This window comes from Aotus nancymaae, unplaced genomic scaffold (assembly GCF_030222135.1).
Source record: "Aotus nancymaae isolate 86718 unplaced genomic scaffold, 86718_ANA_hifiasm-v0.15.2.pri h1tg000057l, whole genome shotgun sequence".
NCBI lineage: Eukaryota > Metazoa > Chordata > Mammalia > Primates > Aotidae > Aotus > Aotus nancymaae.
The window spans coordinates 43009840-43021894 of record NW_026988471.1 but is presented as its reverse complement, the minus strand read 5'-3'; the positions used below and the strand labels follow the sequence as shown (position 1 = coordinate 43021894).

General features: G+C 34.6%; 1 protein-coding gene across 2 annotated transcripts in view; it reads right to left on the bottom strand.

The window, feature by feature from the left end:
• The window catches only part of PPM1B (protein phosphatase, Mg2+/Mn2+ dependent 1B), a 69713-nt gene that overhangs the window by 22166 nt on the left and 35492 nt on the right, over positions 1-12055 (bottom strand). For both annotated transcript variants that reach the window (XM_012450599.2, XM_012450596.2), the window contains exons 2-3: positions 9129-9988; positions 630-747 (exon numbers count right to left, since the gene is read on the bottom strand). In XM_012450599.2, coding sequence (XP_012306022.1) covers positions 630-747; positions 9129-9974 — 964 coding nt within the window. In that variant the 5' untranslated portion in view covers positions 9975-9988. The remainder of the gene's footprint in view (positions 1-629; positions 748-9128; positions 9989-12055) is intronic.

Here is a 12055-nt window from a genome sequence, read left to right as displayed (position 1 = left end):
CCATTAAGGGAAATTTCACTGGATTCTCCACTTACTACTAGGAATGTATGCAGGGAAAGAAAAAGAAAAAAAAGAAAGCTTTAACCAACTACTTTCAAATTATGTTTCTCCTTAGTGGTGAAACAGACATATTTGTCTGCTCCCTGGCAATAAATCCACACACATTGGGGTCCAAAATAGTAAATTTTAGACAGATAGATGTGTTTTTTCAAGGTCTTGTTTTGAAATACTTGTTTGTCCTAACGAAATTTTTGTTTTTTGGAGACAGAATCTTGCTCTGTCACCCAGGCTGAAGTGCAGTGGTGCAATCTTGGCACACTGCAACCTCCACCTCCCAGGTTCAAGCAATTCTTCTGCCTCAGCCTCCCGAGTAGCTGGGACTACAGGTGTGTGTCACCACGCCCAGCTAATTTTTTGTATTTTTAGTAGAAATGGGGTTTCACCGTGTAAGCCAGGATGGTTTCGATCTCCTGACCTTGTGATCCACCTGCCTCAGGCTCCCAAAGTGCTGGGATTGATTATAGGCATGAGCCACTGCACCCGGCCAGGAGATTTTAAAATAATCATTTGATAAACAAAAAATAATACTTTCCGTCTCTGTATAAATTTTTAAAAAGCATCTTTCTTACCTTCAACCCGTGATTCCAAGTGCTTATCCAACTCTGAATCTTTTTTCACTGCTTCATCTGAGACCTTGGGAGCATTTGAAAAGCAAACTAGTACAATACTCATGTTATCTCGACTTCCCTGTATATTAAAGAAAAAAAGGAAAAAATTATATTTCTACAGTCTATCAACTTTCTATTATTTACTTCAAAATACTTTAAGCAATTATAGTCTATTTAATCATCCAGAACATTTATGTTCACATTTAAGTTTATTCCAGTGAACTACTGAAAACACAACTTGAAGAAACAAGGTGTCTAGGTATGGGTAGATCTGTAAGTATTTTTGTATTTTTAATTCTGATGAACTATTCTTACCCACAACCATTCCAATCTGAGAAATGAAGATATCTTATATATATATATTAAATCTTCTAAACTGTTTCCCACTCAAGATTGTCTATTCCCAGAGTGGCTTAGTCCTCAACGCATCCTCCCAAACACATATGCAAATGTTTTCCAGCTTAGCTTTTAAACTATATCAGAGCAATGTTACAACTCCGTTGAATTTAACATAGCTGAAAATTGTTATTCGGCAGAATACCCAAGATGTTAAACTGAACAACTATTAATACAAGAAACTGTTCAGAGGGCACAGCAACAGAGTGGACTGTAACTGGATAACATCCAACTGTAGTCATGAGATAACTTTTAAAGAAAAGATAGCAGATTGTTGTACAGTCACAAATAGTTTTAGAGTCTTTATAAAGTGGCTAAAATGCTAATTTAAGGACATCTTTTACTTCTGTCTTTTAATCATACCCTCACAAATTACCTTTGTTAAAAAGCATAAAGCCAGGCACTGTGGCTCAGGCATGTCTGTAATCCCAGCACTTTGGGAGGCCTAAGCAAGCAGATTATTTGAGCATTCCAGACCAGCCTGGGCATCATGGCAAAACTTTGTCTCTATAAAAAATACAAAAATTAGCTGGGCTTGGTGGCGCACACCTGTAGTCCCAGCTACTAGGGAGGTTGAGGTGGAAGGATCACTTGAGCCCAGGAGGTGGAAGTTGTAGTGAGCTGTGATGACACCACTGCACTCCAGCCTGGGCAACAGAGCAAGACTCTGTATCAAAAAAAAAAAAAAAAAAAAAAGGGCGTAGAATATATACTATTCTAGTACCACGAGATTATGTGCAATAAATTAAAAATATCTTCTCATTACTTTTTCTAAAGGTATATTACTTTAACTGAGTTTCTAAGAGCAGATGAAACTGTTGTTAGAATAGTAATTTTTTTTTTTGAAACTTTCTTTTCCTGTTCACTCTAAAAAACTAAGTCAATGGAGGTGGTAGGCTATTTTGTCTGACAGTGGAGTCTGCCAAATTTGCCAACTCAAGTGAAAGAAACCAAGACCACACCCATTCTAGTCTTTTCAGTCATTAAAGCCAGAATCTAGGCAGGCATGGCTTGGTTCAGACTTGGACCTTTCCAGAACTTACATGACACAGCCCAAAAGACAGGTGGCCTTGAATAACTTCTGCTTTCACCTCCTAATTCAATGAGAGTAAAGGCTGAAGGCAGTGAAGGTTGGGTCTTCAGAAGACCTCAAAATAAATTAACTTGTCACAGATTGCTGTGCTTTGGAAGAAAGTACCAACGTAAGTATTTCATTAGATTCTTGGTTATCTCGAAAAAACACAATTTCCAAATTGGCCAAATTAATTTCATTCCTTAATGAAACCCACCAAAACTCTCATATTAGAAACACCCTAGGTATTTGGTTATATGAATATACATGTATAAATATCATAAGGGCAGGTCAAGCAAAAATTTTTACTTAGAAAAAATTTAAACTACACTATGGATATTTAAGAATCAAACAGCTAGGCATGGTAGCTGCCTGTAATCCCAGCAGTTTGGGAGGCTGAAGGCAGGAGGATCACTTGAGGCCAGGAGTTTTAGACTAGCCTGGGCAACATAGTGAGATACCCATTTCTAAAACAAAACAACAAAAAAAGAATCAAGCATAATTTCATTTTATAAAGCAATTTTATAAATAAACAGAATTAACACATTACATTTTTAGAAATCTAATTTCTTTTAACCCCTTTTAATTTTGGTAGCAACAACATAAGCATTGTTGAACATTTCCTTATCTATCTAATTTCCATAAGACTTTGTAAGTTATAAAATATAGATACTTTTGGAAAATTAATTGAAACAGAGTTCCAGTAAGTTTATGGCTCTCCAAAGATATTTAAGGGAAATAATGTATATTTACACCTCAGGCATCTGTGATTTCAATGATGTTGCTTCTTCGCCACCCTTTCTGGTCTGCTTCTATTTCTATGTAAAGATGGCTTTCCCCTAAACACCAAGTATGAATATGTTTCAGTAGCTGTTATACAGCAACAGAAAAGGTCCTTTTTTTGTGCTTCTCTGTTTTGTAGAGACAAATCATTCTTGTTTAATCAGTATAAAGTTTTCACTAAGTCCAGAAATGAAATATATTTTTCTTTAATACAGCTTGGATGACTAAATAAATTAGCTCTGCATATAAAAATTGATTATTTCGGCTGGGCATAATGGTAGCGCCACCATTATGGTGGCGGCACCACCACCATTATGCTCAGCCAAAATAATCAATTTTTATATGCAGAGCTATATGGTGGCTCACACCTATAATCCCAGCATTTTGAGAGGCCAAGGTAGATGGATCATGAGGTCAGGAGTTCGAGACCAAACTGGCCAACACAGTGAAACCCCGTCCCTACTAAAAATATTTTTAAAAATGAGCCAAGTGTGGTGGTGCACACCTGTAATCCCAGCTACTCAGGCGGCTGAGGCAGGAGACTCGCCTGAACCCAGGAGGCGCAAGTTGCAGTGAGCTGAGGTCATGCTACTGCACTCTAGCCTGGGCAACAGAGCAAGACTCTATCTCAAAAAAAAAAAAAAAAAAAATTTGATTATTTCATTACATGTTCTTTTTACTTTTTACAATGGTACAGTGGTAATACTATCAATAATTATAGTCCTAGGTCAAAAAAGCCAGTGACCCTGACAAAAATAAGGGTACCTAAACTTAAACAGAAAATAATGTGATACAGTTAGTTTTAAAGCTCAATGTTGCATGGTTACAAAAGTGCCCAGAATCAAGTCTCGACACAGCATATAGATTGTGAACAGAATCTTTATCTCTGCCAAGGTTATTAAATTAATATCTGATAAGTAAACCATCAATATTCATTTTTATATCATTTTTTTAAAACCTAGTACTGTTACCCACCTTACATATAGTTCAAAACCAGCCAAGATAAAGGATAAACTAAATTTTCACCCATCCATGAAGAGATGAGCCTATGATTAATTCCTTTTAAGAATATTCACTGTACCCACTATTGCCCCATTCCTTGGACCAATTTTTCCTCTACATAAATTTAACTTTTTGTTTCAAAACCATCATCAACAGAACTAAAATTTATTGGGGTTGGCTGGGCACAGTGGCTCATGCCTGTAATCCCAGCACTTTGGGAGGCCGAGGCAGGAGGATCACTTGAGGCCAGGAGTTCAAGATCAGCCTGGCCAACATGGTGAAACCTCATCCCTATTAAAAATAAAAAAATTAGCCAGGCATGGTAGCAAGCACCTGTAGTCCAAGCTATCTGGGAGGCTGAGGCAGGAGAATCACTTGAACCTGGGAAGCAGAGCTTGCAGTGAGCTGAGATCACACCAGGTAACAGAGAGAGACTCTGTCTATTGGGGTCTATAAATCAGATATCAGATACTATTTAGGCACTTGCCAACAGCTTTACTCTCAACAACCCCATGAAAAAAATTTTAACATCATCTTTTTTACAAAGATGAAGAAACTAAGGCTTTACCCAAATGTATACTAAGTGGCACAACATAATTTAACATTGGGTCCAAAGTGTATGTTTTACACTAAACCCATGGTTCTCAAACAGTGCCTCAAGAGGCCCCAATGTTCCACAGTGTATTCACCACAGATGAAGGAGATTCACAGTGACCCTCAACATCTGTGGACATCCCATTAACTCAACTGAAGGTGGAGATACTTCACAGTTTTAATATTAGATAAAATAGATAACACTATATTCCTCCCAATGACTTCCTACTTTTGCAAAGTGGAGGTGTTTGGGGGTGGCTGTGATAAAAAGCAAGTCCCCATAAAAATCAATGAGATACAAGAAATGAGGGTGGCAGAGTTCTAGGATTCCAAGGTTTGAGAAGTTGTGCAGTGTCCACCAGGTACACCTCATTAGTAACTGTGGAGTTTTTTTTTTTTTTTTAATGAAATTTATAGAAACTGTTTTCAATGAGAGAAAGAGAAAGAAAAAGAGAGAGAGAGAGAGAGAGAGAGAGAGAGTGTGTGTGTGTGTGTGTGTGTGTGTGTGTGTGTGTGTGTGTGAGAGAGAAATGGGCTCTTTCTATGTGGCTCAGTCTGGTCTCAAATTCCTGGCTTCAAGCAATCCTTCTGTCTCTGCCTCCCAAAGTAGTGAGATTATAGGCATGAGCCACTGTGCCCGGCCATATGTGTATTATTTTGTTAGAACACACACATTCATTTAAGTTTAGATCTAACCACTTAATACTTGGAACTATTAGGTATTAATTTTGGTTAAGTGTATTGTGAAAAAAATTACTGAGACCCTAGGGCAATATGAACCAAGAAAATATGGAAATCTCCACAATAAACAATGCCTTTACATATACCATACTTTTACAATTAGTCCTCTCCTCTACACCTCAAAATACCCAACCACATTCCACTCTAATATTATCTATGTCTACTTTTGGACTATTTATGATATTTTCTGAAAATTATAATAGAAAAGAAAAAGTCCTGAATTTAGAACTAAACAATTGTTGAGGGAGTTACATCTTCTGTTATATGAATTAATCTAGAATAATATTGCCTTTGGAAAATGAATAATTAATTTCCCTCAATTTTATCCAACTATGAGGTACTATCTCATGTTTTAAAATAAACAGGCTTCTGGTAGATGGTATATAAATGAAATTTTAGAAAATCAAATAATATTTTAAAAGAACAATTTAAAAGAATACTGACTTTTATGATTTAAAAAAAGCAGGTGACAAAGTAACAAGCATAGCATGATCCTTTTCTGCAAAATAGAAGAAGAGAAAATCCTATTTTATGTTTATACATTTGTATCAATAAACACAGAGAACCATTTGGAAAGATATACAGCAAACCATAAGCAGTGGTTCCCTAAGAGGGATGAGACTGGAAAGCAGAAACATAAAGGGGAATCGCTTTACTTCAAACATCTTTGTATTTCTTACAAAAAATATTTAATCTTAATGTTTCCCTTGGGGAAAATTTTTTCAGACCATAAAAACCAAAACACACAGATACACACACACACACACACACACACACACACTTCTTTATTTTATCAGACCCTCCTGGGAAACACTGCTAACTAAAATACTAAACTTGAGTCAGAAAACTTGGATTCTAGTCCCAGCCTCAATACTCATCAAGTATACGACTTATGGATATCTTTTAATATGAAATAACCTCCATTTTCTTACTTGCAAATAAAAAAAATAAAAATTTGTATTTTGTTCAAATCAGAAAGTTACTATGAGGATTAAAAAGTATGTATGATTTACAAGTTACAAAAGGCTGTGCAAGTAGCAGTTACATATTCTATACAACCCAAAATTAGTTAGCAGTAAACACCATAAATGCCAGCATTGGCAATAAAATGGGAGGGCTACTTTCTTAGGTGATTCTCCTCTAGAGTTAACTATCTAATTTAAAAGGATAATACTTGACCATAGTCATCCAACACTTACAGCTTAATATTAATTGGCAACCCTGAAAAATGCTTATCATTAAAAACAGTAATGCTAACTACCTCATATGGTTGTGAAAATTATGAGTTAAAATGTGTAAAGTATTTAGATTAGTGTTTGGCTTACAGAAAGCAATAATGAGTATGAGTATAATGATAATGAGTATGATTATCATAACCTCCCAAGATTTCATGAGTTAAGATAAAAGTGTTCATAAACTATAAAAATATGACAAGTGATAAAAGTGTTAGAAAAATCTAGGACTTCATTTAAATACCTTATAAGGGAAACATCTACTTAATGTTTCCTCTCTATAAGGGAAACATCTACTTAATGTTTCCTCTCCTCTTAAAGCAGATGACTATTAAGCAACGCTAAGTGCTTTCCATGGATTTTTAACTTACAGTTTTTCTGAGTAAATTCAAAGTAATTCTATTTGATCTTACTGCTAACCCTTGCTTTTACCATACAAATAAACAGAATGACAAACTATGAAGTTAAACAGAAATGAAGGTTTCCATAAGTAACTTTCAATGCTTCAAAACAATTTTAAGTCTGTTTTGTTTCAACTCAAACCTCCAAACTGATTTCAATTTGAATGCAGCTCAATTTGAATGCAGCTCAATTTGAAGGAACTATGATGGTCAGCTTCCATTAACACTGAATAAATCATGGGCCCCAACCTCTTATCTGTTGTTATCATTCCTCATTTCTGAGATTCTAGAACTCCAACTAGATTCTTTTAACACCATCAACATGAACATTTAAACACTCCAAATTGATAAAAGCTTTCAAGTGAAGATATACCACCAGAAATATTTAAACCTCATTTAGAAGGGTCAAGTCAAAATTTTCAAAAACTAGCATCCTTTCAATGGATAAGAGTACAGTTTACTAATACAAACGTCTTTCCTTAGTCCAAATTACAGACATAATAGACATTTTGGCTATTCTCACAAAACCACATTCTTTCAATAATATACTATCAGCCAATAAAAATGATATACATCAATACTTATAGGCATGAAGATCTCTCTACAATATATTGTTGGAAAAGACAGGCTGTAGAATAACAAGTATAATGATCTCAGTTTTATAAAAATACACATAATTGCAGGCAGGCAGAAAAGACTGGAAAGATATACACCACAACAATGAAAGCAGCTGACTTCGGTAGATAGCAAAATTTTGAGTGTTTGTGTATATTTTCTGTAATATCTGGATTTTTTTTCCAATAATAAGTATATACTTTTTTTTTTTTTATAATTGGGGAAAACATTATTTTCATTAGCTAGTCAGGCAACAAACATACCCCTGTGCTTGTCTCAAAAAGCTACAGGTCAGAATTGTTTCATTTAGAGTTCAAAGACAAATACATTAATTTTAGATCCACTTAACTATTTGATGACTGACAACCATCAATACTTCTTTACTTAACTTATCCAGATGTAAAAAAGATACAGTGTGTTAAAAATAAAAATCAGAGGAGCTAGAGGTACCATCATTAAAATCCTTTCAGAAAAAAGCTGTCCACTGACAATAGCCTTTAAATTTTGTTTTTGAAACTGTCTCTTTCCATTCTATTAAAAATAATTGCTATTTCACCAAAATCTGGGCATTTCCATAGACCCAGAGATCCTTTTTGAAAAACTTTCTGGTTATGCCCATACCTTTCACAGTAAATTTTGCAGTAGGGAGACAGAATGGTTCTAGATAGAACCATTTATTTCATATAACTAAAGGTCAGTTTTACCTTGATATCTTTTCAGTCAGAGAATACTTACACACTCCAGACACTGTCCAGATAACTCAAATTTTAACTGAATTATACGTATATGCTGTCAAAAACCCACTTGAAACAACTGAGTATTTTAAAGACATTCAAAAGAATTGCCAATTATCTATTATTCTGGACTTTTTTTCTATTAATGTATCAAGCAATGATTCATAGAAAATTAGAAATCTAAATAAACTTTGGTGTTCCATAGGAATTTTTCACAAGATTACATTTTATATAAGCCTTTGGTTTTCAATCAGAAATGATAAAAACATCTATATGAAAAGAATTTTATCTTCTAGAAAAGATACCATCCATCAAGTTATATATTACTTACAAAGAGAGCCACATGTAAATCTGTATTGTCAGATAAAAGCTGCTTTTAGAAGACAATGAGTAATATACAATCCATATTTTTATTTCGGTTTTCGTTTTCACTGCTAGGAGGCTCAGAACTAAATTTTATATAGGCTAGGCATCTAGTACATCTTCCAATATTTTATGTGGCTCTTTATCTTTTAGTAATATCTACTACAGAATTCTATTATATACATATTTTATCAAGCTGCTTTATAATCAGGCATAAGATGGCTACTGCCAATGTCAAGAAAATGTCACAATTCTGTGTAAATGCCTCTGCTATAGCAACAAGCCATAAAGTACTTAAATGACAACAAATACCTCAAATTTAACAAGTTTAATTTTCAAATTAGAAGGTTGGGACAGACAAGGATGGCAAAGAAAGCAATGGTTTCATTTCTGATAAAGAAAGAATTTAAAAATATACAGCTTCTATGAAAATATGAAAAGTTTTAAAATTTTAAGTTTGTTTAACTTTATCTACTGTACCTTTTCAAAATTAAGATACTATTTTAATGACAAAAAAATTTACATACCTTATGTAAACAAGTGTCCACTACCCAATTGCACACATTTTCCAGGTCATCAGATACCTCAAGCCTAGATTTAACAAATTCACAGAGCTCCTCATTACTCATAACATCCCAGATCCCATCACAAGCCAAGATGATAAATTCATCCTCTTCTGCTCTTAAGATTTCATAAACCTCAGGCTCTGGAGAAACAAGTTGTTCTGTTGGGCCCTTGCCATCAACACACTTGTAATCATAGTCCCCCAGAGCACGAGACACTGCTAATGAACCATTCACACGTTGTATCATCACGCTGCCTCCTGCATTTTGGATTCGCTCCTTTTCCCTTGGATTGCAAGGTTTGTGATCCTGGGTAGAAAAGCAGACTTGTCCATTCCTATACAGAACAGCACGTGAATCACCACAGTTGATAAAGTAGATATGCTTAGGTGAAATCATAACTCCCACTGCAGTTGAACCACTCCTGTCCATCCCGTTTCTGAGGTCTGAAAAGTTACGCATGTATTCATCAATTTTCAAAAAGCCAGTTCTGATACCATTCTTAACATTTTCCACTGAAAGCTCAAGAGCAGATCCTGATTTTCCAGCCGCCCTAAAGTCTTCGTTGGTAGTGATGTGTTCTAATAAATGCGTTGAGCAGTAATTTGCCACTCGGGATCCAGCATGACCATCATAAACTGCAAAAAATGACCAGTCTTCCAAGCCATGAGGAATACCTACAACAGCTGTGTGTGCATCTTCCATTTCCACTCTCCATCCTTGCATGCTGCTCAGGCCATAACGTAAACCATTCCCAGCACCATGAGCATTATGTTTTTCAGTTTTGGGTTTATCCAAAAATGCACCCATGTTTAGCAATAAATCTGAAAAAAAAAAAAAAAAAATTGCAGGTGTTAAATGTTTAAATTTGACAGAAAACATATCTACAATATTCCATCTATAGTCCAGTAACTCCTACCTCAAGTATATTTTTCGGTATTATCCTAATTTACAGGAACAACAACAAAAGCCCAAGAAATTTCCTCCCCTATATCCTACTTCTACAACAGTGGTTTCTCAGTCCTAGCACATAAGAATCATCAGACCAATTAACTCAGAATCTCCAGGGATGGGACACAGATACCATCTTTTAAAAGCCTCTCTGGTGCCTTTTATGTGCAGCCACATTGAGACCTCTGTTCTAGGAGAAAGGAAAACCAAGAAATAAGACTTCATTAATAATTTTATTTTAATTTAATTTACAAGGTGAGTCTAGGGTTCGACATGTAAGTTTACAGTAGACTGGATAATGAGAATATTCATAATAGTGAATCAGGTTGTTCAATAAATCAAGGTAAAAAGATATGCTAATATATTTTAGAAGACTTTCAAAAGCGGGTATTGAAATCAAGATTTCTCCTCTCAGTGATCCTAAAGACAACTCAACAATTCAATTAAAACATAAAAAATCTCCATTCTACACACATTTGGTTTTATCACTTTTACTATATATCTATAAAACTGAAAACTGTATCATTACTTGGATGCTGTTAAAAACATAACTTTAATATGGTGCTAAAAAATGGACTTCACATTGCTAAATTTATAATCCATGAAGTAGCTACCCAGTGTTGACTGACAAAGACTTAGAACTGGAAACTACTAGTACGCATCACCCACTCCCCGCCTACCCAACTTTACTATTTTGTAGAATAAAGTTTTCCCAATTTTAAATGACTTAGACTAGAGTAATGGTTCCCAAAAGTATGCAAAAGAATTCTCTGGTATGTTTTTTACATACAATGCTGACCCTATACTCTAATTAGGTGACCTTGGGCAAATTTCTTAGTCACCTGTACCTATATCTCACAGGGCTGCCATGAAAAACGAGTCAATGTAATATGCTTAGAACAGCACTTAAAACACAATAAACACCATAAAATGTTTACTGCTATATCTGCTCAAAATGCAGACTAAACAGCCCTATTCCCACACTTAAAGATTTTTTTTCAATCGATCTTGGATGGGATCATCAAAAAAACATGCTGGTGATTTAAGGTTTTGAGCAATACTGGTCTAGATCAATTTACTTCCATTTGGGTCTAGGTATCTTTGTGAGACGTTTTTCAGGTATGACGATTATTGAATTTTACAATAAAATTACATATTCCCATTTAAAAAAAATCTGATGAACCACTCAATATATATATGCAAATATTTGTTATATATCAGCTTTATACTTACAATTTTCCTGTTATATGTAATACTGTATTAATAAATTACAAATATACTTATAGAAAAGGAGTCCTAAAAGGATAAGATTAAAATCATGTAAAACTTATTTTTCATTCTACACCTAAATCATATATCAACATATCAATATCCAAAATTTTTCTCTCTTCAAACAAATCAAAGAAATGATCACTCGCACTGGCACAGTGAGCTAAGACCCAGCACATACATTCTGTTTTTAAAAAATAAGTACCATTTCCTTGAAGAAGTAAATCCACCAGTGAACTCTACTATTTAAAAACATAAATAAAACACATGAATTCTACACTGAAGGCAGGATGAGAAATGGGATGAAATGGCTTCTGTTAAGTCAGCTTCAAACTTTAATAAAGCATGTAAAAGAGATGCATATCATCACAGCAACTGAGGGAAAAGTTCCTTTCTAGAAAAAATTTAGAACAAAACTAAGTACTTAATGCTGCTAAAGCATCAATTTCTTCCTAACTGAATTGCAGTTCTGTAAGAGATGAAGTGAACAAAATCCTTGTGATAAATTTTATAATTTTATAGAAATAGGATTAACAACACTTCCCTAGACACCAATATAAATGCTATAGTATGAAGCATACTAGCAAAAATCCAACATGCCTAATAATACAAGACATTTCTAAGACACTGCAATATGAGCATACTCTCAAAGAGCCTTGATACGAATGCAT